Source organism: Canis lupus, chromosome 3 (assembly GCF_048164855.1).
Source record: "Canis lupus baileyi chromosome 3, mCanLup2.hap1, whole genome shotgun sequence".
Lineage (NCBI taxonomy): Eukaryota > Metazoa > Chordata > Mammalia > Carnivora > Canidae > Canis > Canis lupus.
The window spans coordinates 55,557,884-55,574,359 of record NC_132840.1 but is presented as its reverse complement, the minus strand read 5'-3'; the positions used below and the strand labels follow the sequence as shown (position 1 = coordinate 55,574,359).

The 16,476-nt window shown below is 53.8% G+C and overlaps 1 protein-coding gene and 1 long non-coding RNA gene across 6 annotated transcripts in view; one reads left to right on the top strand and one right to left on the bottom strand.

Moving 5' to 3' along the window:
- Positions 1-16,476, bottom strand: part of PIK3R6 (phosphoinositide-3-kinase regulatory subunit 6) — a 56,104-nt gene that overhangs the window by 22,403 nt on the left and 17,225 nt on the right. For 2 of the 5 annotated variants that reach the window (XM_072821159.1, XM_072821160.1), the window contains exons 3-9: positions 9,626-9,709; positions 9,087-9,178; positions 8,527-8,595; positions 7,647-7,779; positions 7,055-7,124; positions 5,916-6,099; positions 679-844 (exon numbers count right to left, since the gene is read on the bottom strand). In XM_072821159.1, the coding sequence (XP_072677260.1) occupies positions 679-844; positions 5,916-6,099; positions 7,055-7,124; positions 7,647-7,779; positions 8,527-8,595; positions 9,087-9,178; positions 9,626-9,709 (798 nt within the window). The remainder of the gene's footprint in view (positions 1-678; positions 845-5,915; positions 6,100-7,054; positions 7,125-7,646; positions 7,780-8,526; positions 8,596-9,086; positions 9,179-9,625; positions 9,710-16,476) is intronic. The other 3 variants (XM_072821161.1, XM_072821163.1, XM_072821162.1) reach the window with 3 other exon arrangements.
- Positions 10,257-14,580, top strand: LOC140630640 (uncharacterized). The gene is made up of 2 exons (XR_012028406.1): positions 10,257-10,886; positions 13,118-14,580. It is a non-coding gene; the product is annotated as an uncharacterized lncRNA (long non-coding RNA).

Sequence of the window (16,476 nt, the reverse complement as noted above, 5' to 3'; positions counted from 1 at the left end):
CCCTTCCTGCTAACCCCGAGCCCGAAGCGCAGCCAGGGCACCTTTCCTGCCACTGTGTTTCTACGGCGCAGCCTGGCACTCGTTCCCCCCTCTGCCTCCTAGGAGCTGGGTGAGGTTGGGCCCGACTTTTCAGCATCTTTCTAACTCAGGCTTCTTATCTGTAAAACGGGAGATAATTTCTATCTCAGAAGTTCACTTTGATGATTGAGGTCATATTTAAATATACATCAGGGGCACCTAGGGGGCTCAGCGGTTGAGCATCTGCCCTTGGCTCAGGGCGTGACCCCAGGGTCCTGGGATCAGGTCCTGCGTCGGGTTCCCCGCAGGGAGCCTGCTTCTCCCTCTGCCTGTGTCTCTCTGTGTGTCTCTCATGAATAAATAACTAAAATCTTTATATATATATATATATATATATATATATATATGAATTATATATAATTCCTATTTATAATCCTTGATATATCCCTATATCTATCAAGTGCCCAGAACAGCAGCTGGGGTGGAGGACATCAGCAGCGTTAGCAGGTGTTAGCTGTCCTAGTGACCAAACCACCCACCTTCTGAGCCCAGGACCTTCCAAGTTCCCGGGGTTGGGGCGCCCCAGGTCGTCCCCCCGCCGCCTCAGCGGCAGGTGCAGCGCTGCTCTCTGGCGCCCCCTGCAGGCCCCCGCCCGCTTACCGCAGTAGCGTCCCCTGGCGGCGGCCGCCGGCCCCAGCAGCGAGCAGTAGATCTCCTCCAGCCTCTCCTGGTGTCCCTCGCGGCTCGGGCTGGGGTCGCTGGCCATCTGCTCCACCGCTGCCACCACAGCGTGGAAATAGCGCTCCAGGGCGCCGCGAGGGCTGGCCTGCCGGGGAGCGGCGCCAGAGCCTGGGTCCCGGGCCCAGCACTACCCACCCAGCCCAGCCCCGACATTCCCCCATGCTGCCTGCACCCGCGGGTCCCCTCTGTCCCTCACACCATGGCCACCTGCAATGTCGGAACCCCCAGAGGGGGCAGGGATCGCCATCCTTGGACACCCCCGTCCCCCCCCCCCCCCCGGCCCCCGGATGCAAACTCCAGGAAGGCAGGGCTTCGTATGCTTACAGCTGCACCCAAAACACCTCTGGGCACATACCTGATGCTCAAGAAAGAGTTGCTGAGGATTTCCTAAACTTCTATCATTCGTATGCTACCTTGACATACCACCTATACGAGTATTCACTTGCCGTTTTTCTTTCAATCAGCACTTTTTTTTTTTTTTTTTTTTTTTGGTTCTAAACTATTTCAGAGGGACAATTTATGTTGCTACTTTATATAAAAAGGCTAGGGTCATGCATGCTACACCGACAGTTACAAAGGTGACTATAACGATTACAAAATACTATTCTTAAGTTTTAGCCAGGTACTGTGGTCTACCAAGGCTTTAGAACTTGAAGCTTTCTCTCTCTCTTAAGATTTATTTATTTGCTTTAGAGAGAGCGAGTGCATGCGTGCCAGGGTGTGGGGCAGGGAAAGTCTCAAGCAGACTTGCATTATGGGGCTCAATTTCACGACCCTGAGATCACAACCTGAGCCTCAACCCAGGGTAGGAGGCTTAACCAAGCCATCCAGGTATGCCTGCTTCCTTCTTTTAAGGGAAGTCAGTGTTAAAGAAGTTGGTGGGGGGCACCTGGGTGGCTCAGTGGTTAAGCATCTGCCTTCGGCTCACGTCATGATCCGGGGGTCCTGGGATCGAGTCCCCCATCAGGCACCCTGCATGGAGTCTGCTTCTCCCTCTGCCTGTGTCTCTGTCTGTATCTCTCATGAATAAATAAAATCTTTTTTTTTTTTAAAAGGAAGTTGGAGGTAAAGCACCAAGCTGAGCCTTTCTCCTTAATGGAAATTAATAGAAAGAGGTTTTGTAAGTCTGTGCATTCCATGCCCTGGCCTGGCTGCCTCCTGCGGTAGAGTGCTGACACTCTAAGAACCAGTGCCCTAGATTATGTTCCCTGGCCATCTTCCCTCACCCCCACCCACCACCACCACCAAATCCCATCTCATAGTTTAGAAGATGCAGGTCTCCAGGACGGCTGGAGGTGCTCAGTCGGTTGAGCCTCTGGCTCTCGATTTGGGCTTGGGATGTGGTCTGGGGGGTTGTGGTATCAGGCCATGGTAGGCTCCATGTTCAGCATAGAGTCCTCCTATCTCTCCTTATGCTCCTCCACTCTCTCTCTCTCTCAAATAAATCTTAAAAAAAAAAAAAAAAAAAGACAACGATGAGGGGCTCTAACAAGAACATGGGCAGGCACAGCAGGGCCTGTTCTCACCTCTGTTCTATGCTAGGGGTCTGCCAAGCAGGTTCCTAACTTCCTGAGTGAGAGAGAGCAGATTATTCTGAGTAGCTAGGGCTCCAATAAATATTTGCGGAATGAACAAATAATGCAATTAGAGGGATACAGAGTCAGAGTTGGAAGGGGTCATAGGATCCATGTCATCTTGTTGCTTAATTTATAAATATATCAATTAAATATTTACTGAGCACCTGTTGTGAGCCAGGTATTGTTTTAGGTGCTGGGATTCAGATAAAAATGCCTGTCCTCAGGGAGTTTGTATTACAGTGTACCTCTTTCTTTCTCTGTGATAATAAAGATAAGTAAACTTCATAGTGTGATAAATAACAGCTAAAGGGGAAAATGTGCAGAGAAGAAGAATGTGAAATTGGAGAGAGGGGCTGAAATTTTAGATAGAGTGATCAGAGAAGTCTCCGCAACAGGTGACTCTTGAGTAAAGTCCTAACGGAAGTGAAAGAGAGAGCTGTGTTATCTGAGAGGACATCCCAAGCATAGGGAACCGCAAGTGCAAAGGCCCTGGGGTGTAAGCACATCTGGTGTGTTTGAGGAACAATAAGGAGACCTGTGTAGCTGGAGCAGAGCACAGGAATGGGAGAGTATAGATGATGAAAACAGATGGAATCAAAGGGGAAATGAGGTGGTGGGACAGATCTTGAGGGTCTTGTAGGCCATTGTAACGACTTTGGCTTTGACCCTGGGTGAGGTGGTGTGATAAATGCCATGGTGACCACGCAGATCCCTGTCTTCGGGCCTGAGGCACTCCTGAGCCCCGCTGCTGGGAGTGTTGGCAGCCACCAGAGGTCCCCTGAGTCCCCTCTCCAAAATTGGTCTCAGGGCAGCCTGGGTGGTTCAGCGGTTTAGCGCCGCCTTCAGCCCAGGGCGTGATCCTGGAGACCTGGCATCGAGTCCCACGTCAGGCTCCCTGCATGGAGCTTGCTTCTCCCTCTGCCTGTGTCTCTGCCTCTCTCTCTCCCTGTGTCTCCATGAATTTTAAAAAAAAAAAAAATCTCAAAATTGGTCTCAGCCGAAGAAAGCCACCTCCATGGTCCGGCCCCATCCCTGTGGACACCCGACACCCCACTTCCCATAGCTAGAAGATGTGGAAGTATAAAGTCCTGGCCCAGAAATCTTTATTTTTAAAGATTTGGGGGGGGCACCTGGGTGGTTCAGCAGTTGAGCATCTGCCTTTGGCTCAGGGCATGATCCCGGGGTCCTGGGATCGAGTACCGCATCAGGCTCCCCACAGGGAGCCTGCTTCTCCCTCTGCCTGTGTCTCTGCCTCTCTCTGCATCTCTCATGAATAAACAAAATAAAATCTTAAAAAAAAAAAAAAAAGGCCCAGTCTGTCACCCTCACTTGAGATGACCCTGAAAGACTGGCTCAACTCCAGCGTTTCCTGCAGAACCAGCTGCGGGCGAACTCTGTCTGGCGCTCAGGAGACTGAAGAACATGGGAAAAGGTGACCCTGAGAGCTGGGGCTGGTCTGCAGTCCCACCGCCCACCCAGTGAAATCCAGGCTATCAGGCTGTGTCTCCAGACCCCCTGCCTCGCCTCATCCCCACATCCCTCCAGAGATCTCTGGCTTCCTGAGCCTTTACAACAATGCCTCCCCTGGTTCTTGAACTCCTGCTCTCCCCATACCCCCCACCCAGGATAACCCTGCCTGGAGACACCGCATCTCTAGCACCCAGAACACAGCGCAGAGGGGTCAGGGAGCTGGGCTGTCCCAAGCCAATCTCCCAGCCTGGAGACCTCATTAGCTAGCTGGTCCTGCTCCCCACCTGGGCCTCAGAGCAGGCCTCAGCAGATGGGATGTTAGCTGGGGGACAGATGGGCCACCAGCCTGTGACTGGCCGCGCTGCCTCGCCCAGGCTCCACAGGTCCCCAGGCCGGCAGATATGGCTGGAAACAGCATCAGGAAAGCTGCCTCTAGGGGCAGAACTCCAGATAAGGGTGCTGGAGCTCTAGGGCGGGTGGGAGGGGGTGGACAGGTGCTGGAGAGACCCAGGCAGCCCTAGCACCAGCTGCAGAGGAGCAGTGCCTGGGCGCCAAGGACATCCTAACGCCAAGCATCCACAGGTCTCTAACTGAATATCCCCCGACGCATTCCCTATAGTCTCTCCTTGTTCCTCTCCATCGCCTTCGCCCAATTTGCTACACACAAAACTAGACACTTAGAGCAGCAGGCTCTGGATAAAGGGTTGGGGGGGTGGTGCTGGGAGGGCAAAACATTTTGACTATGCCTAAAAACCCATAGCTTTTTTTTTTTTTTTTAACCCATAGCTTTTACTTTCAGGATTTTTTCTGTATTGCAAAATCGCCTACGTAACAGACCTGTGGATTCCAACCCTGAACCCCAGTCCACTCCTGACCTGGCACCTCTCGATCCTCCCCACTCCTGACACCCTCAAACCCAGCTCAGCCTCATTTCTAAGCCAAGCCCTGCACCCCAGATGTTTCAAACTTGGGGCTGGCATGACGCTTGGGATCAGCTGCTGCCCACATCAAGAAAAAAAAGCAAAACACTCCCACACCAAAACCAGCCTTCTTACATGTTTGACTCAGTTGTATCAAAAGGACACCTTCACCATGGCCTGTTTGGTGAGCCAAAAACAATCACCAGTCACCCAGCTGTTGGGTCAGCTGGTTGGGAAAGCTCATCCCCTCCCCGACTGAGACCCATGGCCAATCGAGGGGAGCAAGGGCTGAAACCTCCTCATTGGGGCCAGAGGTGTGTGGGCAGAAACCAACACGGCGCTTGGGTATGACTGGGGGCGCATTCCTCCATGACGTGGTCCCGTGCTGCGGGCAACCACAAAGGAAGGGGATCCTGAAGGCAGGAAGGGCTCTCGGAGAGCAGAGGAATGACGGAAAACAGTCTCATGGCTTAAGGAAGGACCCAGCGTATACAAAGCACCGTCAAAGGAAGGATCCAAGGTGCTGGGCTCAGAGTATGGATGGAAGGTTCCAGATGGAGAGCAACAAGAGGAACAGGGCCACATCAGATGCATGGGCAAAGCAAGGTCTGAAACAGGGCTGCATGGAGGACTGACACCCCCCTTCCTGGGACAGGACAAGTGGGGGGTGGCTGACCCTTCCCCCTAGGGCACCCCCACTTCTGTAGCAGCGGCACCTGAGCTCAGAGCCTTAGCCACCATCCCACCTAGTGTCTCCAGAGGACTGGAGCTTTCCCCTTGGGAAAGATCGCCTCCCCCATGGGGCGGGGGGAGACACAGGCCCCAGGCGGCATCCCCGCCAACCCCAGAAGCCCAGCACCTGGTACAGCAACCCTTGGCTGGAGCATCTCCAATCTACTGGAGCCTCGGCCGTGTACAGGGGTGCAAGGCGGAGCCAGAGGGAAAAAATTAGGAGTGGGTGGGTGAGTGTTGGAAATGAACGAAATGCCCACCGTAGGAACAGGGGCAGGAGTTAAATAAATGACAGCGCACTCATCCGTGCAAAGATGGTTTTTTTTTTTTTTTTCCAGATTTTCCACCGTGAGTGTGCACTCATTTTCGATCATGGGGAAAGGTGGTATGGAACAGGGGGAGGGGAGGAACACTGGCGTGGGCATGCAGGGCCCCCTAAGGACAGGGTGGTGATTACCTTCAGCTTCCTCTGCAGGGCACTGGCATGGCATGCGTCCCCCAGGGCTGCCTGCAGGGCGTGGGAGACCACGTGGCGCATGCAGGCCTCTGGGGTCTGCTGCACCTGCGCCGCCTCGATCTCCAGCAGCAGAGCGCTGCACACAGAGGGAGAGACCAGCTCAGGATCCACGAAGAGGAACACTCTGTGGGCAGAGGTGGCGGGGAGGGTGGAAGCTGGTGAGGATGATCAGCAGGAGAAGAGCCCCCCGGATGGGGCACCCTCAGCGCCTGGCAGCCCCTAAGTGTTTTGTTCCTTTGAAAACAGGAGGCTTGAATCCAAAAGTCTATGGAAGGAACACAATAGGGAACGGTGGGGACTGTGGCAAATAGGAGCCGTCAGGGGCAGTGTGTCCCTGTTGGGTGGGGAGGGTGACAGGGGGTGCCGGTCTCACATCCAGGGAAGTCCCAACCCCAATCTTGCTCCCTGCGCCTCAGCAACATGGTCCAGGGATGAGTTTATCCTCTAGGAGGGACCCTAAATCCCTCCCGCCCAAACGAGCTCTGGACCCTGAGTGAGCCCCGTCTCCTCTCATCGCCCCATCACCAGAAAAACCAGCCTCCTGCACCTGCTCCCCTGGGTCCTTCCGCCTCCCCGCACCGCCCCCTCCATGAACACCGCCTCGAGCTTGTGCCTTCAGGTGCTAGGTCAGTGCAGGCGCCTGCAGGGCCAGAGGCAGGACGCCCCAACTCCCTCAGCCCTTCCTTCCAACGCAAAAGGTGGGCAATTCCTCAAGCTTATGCGAAGGGGCCGGGAACACACAGAGGAAAGCCCCAGATTTCACGGGGTGCTTGTGGTGCCCGCGGCTGCCTGGCTGCACACGGCACGGAGGTGGAGGACAGAACTGCAGGTGGCTCAGTTCCTGTGTCACCTTCTGCGTGTGAGCAGGATGGCTCTGGGGTCCTCCCAAGAAGAAAGACGCAGCCGGAGAAGGCCGGCCCTGCCCACCCTCGAAGATACGCTCTACTGCTGGACAAATGTCTCTGATGGAAGCTCTGCTGGGGCTGCTCTCCATCCAGCCTGGTCCCGCTCAGGGAGTGGTCACGGAGTCCCTATGCCCGGAGGGGACAGAAGGCGACAGCCTCTCTGGGGCCACTCACCTCTCCTGGTAGGGGTACAGCTCACTCGTCAGGTTCTGTTCGGCAATGACCAGCCTCTGGTACAGCGTCCCTGCAAAGCAGAACCCATCAGCCGGCCAGCCCCCAGTCTCTGAACCCCGTTCGTCACCTTCACAGAAGGTGCTAGAACCTTCTAGCTCCAGGAAGCTTGAAGAAAAAGCAAGACCATGACGGAAGTGGCGCTGCAGCTCTTACCTGGGTCAGCTCTTACTTGGATAGCTTTTATCTGGAACAGCTTTTACCTGAGGTAGTCTTTACCTGGGACAGATCTTACCTGATAGCTTTTACCTGGGGCAGCTCTCACCTGAGATAGCTTTTACCTGGGGCAGCTCTTACCTGGGATGCCTCTCATCTGAGATAGCTTTTACCTGGGGCAGTTTTACCTGGGACAGCTCTTACCTGGAACAGCTCTTACCTGAGATAGCTCTCACCTAAGATAATTTTTACCTGGGGCAGCTTTTACCTGGGGCAGCTTTTACCTGAGATAGGTTTTCACTGGAGACAGATCTTACGGGACAGCTCTTACCTGGGGCAGCTCTTACCTGGAACATCTTTTTCCTGGGGCAGCTCTTACCTGGGACAGCTGTCTCTGTTTTCAGCCTTATGGCGCAGTCCAAGGCAACCGTGCAGTAGGGGGCGGGCAGGGTTAGCAGCCTCGTGCAAAAGGTGTAGGTTCTCCGGTACAGCTCCTCCGTGATGCCGGTGGCCTGGGTGGGAGGAGTCGGGTGCTCAGAGCCCTGGGTCACCAAAGGGCTCTGGGTGGAGCTGGAGAGTGGGACGGAGGCAAGGAGGGTGGGCCTGACAACCAGACCCTCCCAGGCGAGCACCCCAGCCTCTGCTCCCAGCGCCTGTGAGATGCCTCCTCTTGGACATCCCCACTCAAGTTCAACCACCCCCATCCCCAGCCTTCTGCTGGTCGGGGGAGCACATTCCTGCAGTGGCCCAGGCTCAAAACTGGGGTATCCCGTAGGCATGATGCTTGGGTGCAGTGCCGGGGAGGGGGGCTCCCCCTCCTCCATCCTGCCCCTGGATCCCAGCAGCTCCTGAGCTCCTCTTCTTGCCCCTTCGTCTCCCTCGCTGCCCACTCCCACCTATGCCACTGTTGACAGCTCTTGGTTACTGTGCCCAAGACACGATCTCTGAGGCCTGGCACTTCCCTGTGCAGGGGTCAGTGCCGCCCCCAGCGCGCAGAGGAGCAATCCCTGGGACCTCATTCCGGCCTCCCCCCGGGGCTCTGGCACATTCTGCACGCTGCCTTTCCCACTTCCCTACTTCCTCCTGGGGAACAGCCCTCCGTGGGTTAGGGAGAGGGCGTCACAGCTGGTGCAGAGAAGCCAGTTTGGGGCAGGCGATCCCAAGAGTTCTAGGCTCGCCCAGACAGAGACTGGGTGTCCCCTGAGGGAGGCGATGGTATCTGGGGTACCGCGAACCTCCAGACACTCGGCCCAGCTCACCTTAGTGAGCACGTACATTAGAGTGTGCAGCAAGGGGATGATGACGTGCCGGAGGTCTTCGCTTTCTGCCTGGAAAACAGGACACAGAGGGGCATTTACTGGGCTTGGGGACCCAGGGGGCGGGGGCATCCACTCGGGGCAGGAACTGGTGCCAAGCCCCAACGTGGAGGCTCCCAGAGTGCCGTGTTTCCCAAACGGTTGCACGCAGAGCATCGGGTGGCGTGGGGGGCACAGGAACAACGAAGAAAACATTTTCAATAGGTATGCACTCGTGTTTATCCGCGTTTTCAGTTTCTGCAAGTGGGGATTTCCATCTACGGTCACGGTCTCCAGTTTCTCTTTGCAATATGCTAGGTCAAGCGAAACCATAGGGGTCAGTGGAAAGGAAAGAAATGTCCTTATAGGAGTGCGGGACGGACACTTAGCTCCTGGAAATCATGCAGGCAACCAGTGAATGACCAGTGTCTGGGGGGGCACAGCACTGAGGAGACTGAGGCCCCAGCTGGCTTGGCCTCACCTCCCCCCAAGCCCCTCTGCCTCCCCAGAGCCCGAGAACCCACCTTCTCCAGTTCTCTGAGTAGGATGCGGACCAGCGCCGGACTCTTGGCAGGATCTCGCTCGACCTTCTTGTGCAGGGACCATCTCCACATGCCTGGCCGGGACGAAGGGGAGCCCAGCACACGCGGGCAGGACAGGGGGCTCTTAGAGGGGAGCCCCCACCCCGCTGAGCAGGACCCTGAGCCTGGGAGCCCCAGACTGTGACTCTGAGCAGCCACAGATCTGACCCCACCCTGCCACCGGGCGCCTGGCTCTGGGAAAACAGGGGTGAGCTCCTCGCAGGTGGAGAAATTCTGCTCTGCTCCCCGTTGAGGACAGCAGAGTCTCAGGGTGGTAGGGTGGGGATGTGGGGCACCCGTGGGGACAGGGGTGTGCGCGCCTGTGGCTTATGGGCTGGTAGTGTTCACATTTCAGCACATCAGGCCACGTTTCTGGAAGTCATGCGGGCCCAGAGGGTCAAGAGGAACTCTGTTTGCCAGGGGAATCGGGGAGGTGGGTGAGAAAGAGGAGGCGGGGGCCGGGGCTGCCGGCTGGCTCTTACCTTGGTTGCTCTGCAGGGCGGGGGCCTGGGCGCTGAGCTCCCGGAGCACGGCCTGTACACTCCGCTGGAGGTCCAGCTCCACATCTGGGCAGCAGGGGTAGGGCGAGCATTGAAGCCAGCCAGGAGCTTTGAAGCTCAGCGCCCCTGGCCACACTCGCCCCCACCTCTGCTCTCCCTGAGGCCCTCTTTAGCCCCATTCTGTAAGCCCCAAAATGACCCAAGAGGTGCCCCCAAGTGACCAGCTTAGAGTGAGGCCACCAGCACACGGGGCGTGCAGCAGAGCCTTTCAAGTGGCAGCTCTGCATCCCCTGCAAAAACCAGCATCCCCCAAAGCACCATGGGGGTGCTCCTGGCGGGACACAGGGCGGTTTTAGGGGGCACTCAGATGGTCTTGAGACCTGAATCATCATACACTCATTTTAATGTGTGTTCAAAAAAAAATATATGTATCACGTGTTCCTAAATGTCAAGTCAATTTCATGTCAGATAAGTACTGGGACAAGAGGGGATAGGCTGGCCCCCTCCTCAAACTTAACTCCGGCTCCTCTGGGTCAACTTCCCTACCAGGGCCCCCACCTCAGCCCGGGATTTGCCGTCCGCCTGCCCAGCCCCGTTTTAGCAGAACACTGTTAGCAGGAATCCAGAAGCTCCGTGTCTCCTCCTACTGATTCTCCACCCACTCGGCCCCCACGCGGCTCATGGGCTCATGACTCCCCAGATGTCTCTGTGTCATTGGGGGTTGAGCCCAAGCTCTGCCCCCTGTGGTGATTGTCTTGGATAAAGTCGTCTTCGCCATTTGAATGAGTGTCGTGGGATCATGCTTTCCTCGACGGTGGGATCTTGACCTGGCAAAGCGTGAGGGCGGTACAAGGGTCGGCAGCGAGGGGGCTCCTGGGCCATCTCCCACTACAGGGAGGTTAGCTGGCTGAGGGGCAGGGGTGGAGGGTGGTTGGGGGGATAGCTCTGGGCTGTGCACCTGACTGGCGCGGGGTCATGCTGCTGGCCACCGTGGCACCTCCTCCTCAAGCTGCCTGGCTTCTGCTGGGGGGGGGTCCCCAACCTTCCTGCTGAGCCCCACTTGGCCACATTATCAGCGGAACTCATTTCCACCAGTTCTTCTCCTCTTTCTCCTTCCCTCGGAGCTGGACGGCCGTCAGCATCCTCTCCGTATCCTGCCCCTCGGCCGTGTCCCCACCTCAATTCCTGCGTGGCCACCCTGTCATGATGTCTGCTCCTTGGAAGCTCCAGACTCACACAGGAAGTATGAGAGACACTTCCCATGCCCTAAATTCCTCTTTACGGCTAGCTCTAACCAAGTGTTCGCCTTTATGGGCAAGGGTGCTTTCTTTGGTTGTCAGACAATAAAAACCACATGTCTCAGGGGTTCCTCTTTTGCTTGGCTGTCAGGAAACTTGCAGTCAAAGTGAGGCCCAGCCTCGAAAATCAGTTCCTCTCCGGGCCCAGGGACGTCTCCTCTTTGCTCCTCTTTGGTGTTCTTGCTCTATCTTCTACTTAGCATGTGTGGTAATTGCCTCGTATTCCTTTGGAAGTAGGCAGGATTGAAGTTGTGTGTGTGTGTGGGTTTTTTTTTTTTTTTTTAGAAAAGCAGCAGGTGGCCATTTGGGAGTCAGAATGTGTTTTGCCAAGGTGCTGGTGCTCAGGGACCATGCCCCCAGGGGGGGCTCTGGCGTGAGCTCTGCTAAGTCGGCCAGGGCCCCCTGGCTTCTCTGAGCCCCCCACCTTTCTCCTGCCTCTCCCTGGGTCCCCCCAGGACCACATTGAGGCCTGTTCCTGAGTCTCCCTGAGGCTGAGAGTGGGCAGCTGTTATGGTCGGAGTCTGTGCAACCTCCCCACTGGTGCAAGGACATCACTCAGCCTGGCACGAAGGCTGGTCACAAGCCGTCTTTCTGTCTACTATCTCTGCCTTGTGTGAAGATTGAACGAGTTAATGTGGGCCAAGTTATTAAAACATTGTGTTATGTCTACTTTCTTCCTCCCTCCTTCCCCGCCTCACCACGGACATCGGCACAGACTTAAAACAGTGACAACCACCATCTCCTCCCTGTCCCGTCCCCCACTAGAAGGGCAGCCAAGCCTTTGAGGTCTTCTGAGCCCTGGGTTCCCCTGCCTTGCACAGGGAGTTTAGCTTTTATGTTTCAGAGAAAAATAGAGAAGTTGCCAGTAGCCCCAGGAGACAACTCCAAATAAAGTCTGTTTTCAAAAGTCTGGGCAGCCGGAACCAACGCTCAGGATTTGGTCCACATCTGGCTTGCAGACGTGTTTTGTTTGGGCTCATAGAGGGTCTTGGAAAGAAAAAAAAAGGAAGGAATCAGCTGCTTACATTTACAAATCAGGAGATTTTTACATAAAAGTTTGGGTTTTTGGCATCTTTTGAAAGTCTGTGACACCAGGCGTGCATTCTCGTCACATGTGGCGATGGACAGGGCTGGGATGCCGCTGCACCCTTGAGACGGAGGCACAGCTACTCTGGTTCTTTATAGTGTCCACTGTCCTTGTTTCGCTCATTGACACCTTGTATCTGGCCCCTGGAGGCAGAGACCCCTGGCCATGGGACCGAGACAGCCAAGCTGGATTGTCTCAAAGGGATGGGGACAGAGGACATGGGAACCCAAGGGTGGGAGGCTGGGTCCCCCAGGACTGGGGACCCAGGGAAGGAGAAAGACCAGGGCTGGCTGGGACCCAGCTTACCAGGGGCAGCAGGTGATGGCAGGTGAGTGCTACACTGCGCTTCAGGGCTTCTGCTGCGGTCTCCCGGGTCACCTTTGCCAGCACTCGCTCAAGAACATCTCAAAAGAACCCCCTCTCTCCCTATAGACCACGCACACCTGGCTAACCTGTCCGGGGTGGGGTGCAATTGGGGCAGGGGCTACAGCTCCAATGGACTGTAGACCACAATGGCTTCTTCCCATCGTGAGGACTCTGTAACCCTTGGGCTTAGAAGATGGCAAAGAGGGGAACAGCACCCCGAGTGAATGACATTGGAATTTGCACTAGTCTTGAAAACTGAGTGCTGAAAGCTGGGTTTGATGCGATTAACAAAAGAAAAAGAGATATTTCTTGTGCCTCAGGTGTCTAAGGGTTGTTCATATATGACATGCATGTCTAACATTATTCCTAGAACAGCCAATAAATAAATGACATTCATAATGATTTCCCTCCCCCTCCATCCAGGAGGTGGGGTATCACTATTAGGCATCACATTACTATTAATATCTGACATTTAAATAGTGCTTGAGGGATGCCTGTGTGGCTCAGCAGTTGAGCATCTGCCTTGAGCTCAGGTTGCGATCCCAGGGTCCAGAGCCTGCTCTCCCTCTGCCTGTGTCTCTGCCTCTCTCTCTGGGTCTCTCATGAATAAATAAATAAAATCTTTAAAAAAATAAAAATAAATAGTGCTCAAAAGGCATACATGTGGAGAGTCTTACAGAGGTGTGGCAAGACAATGTTTTGTGTTCATTAAACCAATTTCAGGTTTGTCCCAGGTGGACGGGAAGACTCCATTTCCCAGACTCTCCTGCAGTTGATGGGAGCCGGGCGCTGAGTCCTGTCCCATGGAACGTGGTGGACACAACATAGGTCATAAAGTCCCCTGCACTATCCTCCACCTGTCTCTTCCCGTTCCGTGGTGACATTGGAAGCCATGTTGAAGATGACAGTGCCCCAAGAAGGAAGGGGCCTTGACCCCTGAAAGACTGGAGCCCGACTTGGATGGCAATGTGCGTGCAGAAATAAGCATTCGTTGTGCCGATCGACTGACATTGGGATCATTTGTTAGAGCAGCTAACCTTCTCTAGACAGACTCGTGGACGTGCAGAGTTTTCTGGTGTATTATCTCGGACTCTGAGCAGAGCCCTGGGAGTCTGGCAGGGCCAGTACTGTTCTCTCTGGTTCTCTGGTTGTTTTGTTTTGTTTTGTAGATTCCAGGTTGAGAGCTCTTAACCTCCGCCCCATCTTGCCTCTCCAAACACCTCGGAGGCACTCGTCCCATTTGACAGCTGGGGGAAAATGAGGCTCAGAGGGGAGAGGTGATTTGTGTATGGCCAAGAGCTATTGGAGCAGAGCTTTCTCTTTGCCAGATGCTCCTCTTCTAAAACTACATGCTTGTAGGTGCCCAATTCACCTGCTTACCCAGAAAAGGGAGAAGAACATACGTCTGTCTCTGTGTGTCTGGGCTTTGAATACCAAAAGCCAATGCGTTGAATAGTTGCCTGGGAAAAAAGAGTCCCCGCTCTCAAGGCAGCTCAAGATCCACTCTTTGATTTCAGACCATTTGGGGCTGTAGTGATATTTGGCAATTCCAGCTCCGTGTTGGCCCCATGATCCCAGACAGAATCAGATCACTCCCAAGCCCCTCATAGGATGACTGCCTTTTCTCTCCTCAATCTTGGCTGCATAGAAGAACCACCCAGAAATCTGTAAAAAACACTAATGTTAGCCCACCCCAAACCACTCTAAATCAGATATCTGAGGGTAGGGTAGGGACTAATACTGTTTTTTTGTTTTTATGTTTTTTTTTTAGGAGCCCTCCCAGAATAGTCTAGTGGATAGTTAAGTCCTCCTACCTGGACCTCATGGACTGCCCTGTCTAATGAGAATTACTGTCTTGGGTGATATGCTTCGAGTTCTGGACAATTGACCTATTAGTCATGGAAAGAGTCAAGGGCTCAGATGCTCAGAGTCCACAGAGGACAATCATCCCTGTGTGTAGGATGAAGGTCACAGGGTCAGAATGGCTTCTCCCTGGCTGTCACCATGGTGGGAAGAGATACAAAGAGTATAATTGGAGAAAGCTGATTTTTATTGTGGCTGTTTCTTAGCATATTTTGCAATAGGGGTGGCATTTGTTCAGAAATGTGACCCTGGGACCCAGTAGACACCAGTGTTGTAGCTCTCCTGGGGTCCAGCCTTGACATGAATAAAATCTTCTAAGACGAGATGCCTGAGTGGCTCAGTGGTTGAGCATCTGCCTTCTACTCAGAGTGTGACCCTGGGGTCCTGGGATCAAGTCCCACATCGGGCTCCCTGCAAGGAGCCTGCTTCTCCTTCTGCCTATGTCTCTGCCTCTCTCTGTGTGTCCCTCATGAATGAATGAATGAATAAATCTTTAAAAAAAATCTAAGATTTTTCCAAGCAGACCAGTCTGGGTCACCCCATACCTACTTGTCATAGTTCATTTTATGTGGGATATTGGTTTTCTTCCTGCCTTTGGACTGGAACTACACCATCAGCTCTCCTGGGTCTACTGCTTGCCAATGGCAGATCTGGGGACTTGTCAGGCTTCAAAACAATGTGAGCCAATTCCTTATAATAAATCTCATTCTATGCATGTGTAAACGATAGGATACCCCTACTAACACACCCATCAGAATGGGGAAGTCTCGGAAGAATAATCAAACTTAGTCCTTCCTCAGCCTTCTTCTGTTCAGGAGTGGAATTGGGGGTGGTGGTGGATGTGTCCATCCAGATGCAAGGGTTACAGGGGTAACCCTTGGTACACACAGAATTATTGCCAAAGAGGTTGACTTTGTAATTCCCAAGGGATGTTCCCCTAAATCTAGAGTATTGAAAAGAATCACCCTTTTCTATGTTCTGGGTGTCAGTCATCCGAATCAGCATCCCCTCCCTGGGAAGGAAATGGAAACTTACCAATAAACTCTTTCTGGTCTGTTCTCTTTTAAAATCACTATAAAATCACTAACCCCGGGTTCCATTTCCTCATGCTGTGGCCTTTCTCTGACCTTGGCCCCTGAGCTAGGGTCCATCCTCCCAGATCCCATGAGTCCCCACACATTGATCACCTGGACCTCATGGACTGCCCTTCCAACCAGAGCTGAGGACTCATCGGGGGTCCTCTGGTGCGCAGACAGCTGTCTCAGCACCTCAGCCGCTCACTGAAATCTAGGCTCAGCACCCAGACACGCCATCAGCTGCAGTAATGTGGCTCACTTTTCTTCCATCCCATGCCGGACCTCCTTACTCTCATGGAACAAAGGCTCAGATTGTTCTAACAATGTTTGTAATCATGGCCCCTGTTGGCAGGGATAGCAAAGTAACAATAGCTTTGGTGCTTTTGCAACATTGCTTTTTTGCAACCCTCAAGATAAATACCTTACTTTTCAGGTGCCCCTCTTCTTAACACTATAATGACAGAACCGCTTAGGGCTATAGGAAGGTGGGAAAGGCTAATAAACGTTTGTAATTTGGGGAGACAGCCCGTAAAACTGCAGTTCTGATCATGATGGGAAAAGTTCCCTTCAGAGCTCTCAGGGATCGACTTTTGGGATGTTTCCTTCTGCCCATTTGATTTGAGTGGCTGGGCGGGCAGGGTGGGGACTTCATCCTTCACGTCTCTGGTGGTGGATGTCTGTGGTTTCTCCTGCCCAGAGATCCTCCCTGCTTTGTCTGGGTCTCGGAGTGGGCACAGGACCAAGCTGGCCAGTAGACTCTCCCTCCAGGTGAACCCCTGTGCAGATGATGGTCAACAGGGAAGAATGCGTGGTGCGCTCTCCAAGGTCACCATCTACCTCTTCCTGTCCTGGTGGCAAGTCCACTCCATTCTCTGCCTTTGCTGGTGCCTGAGGCTTCAGATGTTCCTTCAATGCTTGGCCACTCTTTACTTTTGAAGATTAAACTTGCCATATGGGTTTCTACTGGTTGTACCCAAAGAAACTTTATTGGCATACCTCTCTTCCTAAAACACGGCATGGTGTGCACCTATTGTTATAATTAAAGTCAGTGCAAAATAAATTGGTTTTGAAATATGTGGAATTTCACCATGCTGGTTCCACCCCCCTCCTCCCAGTGCAAACCACAGATGGTTAAAGACAACC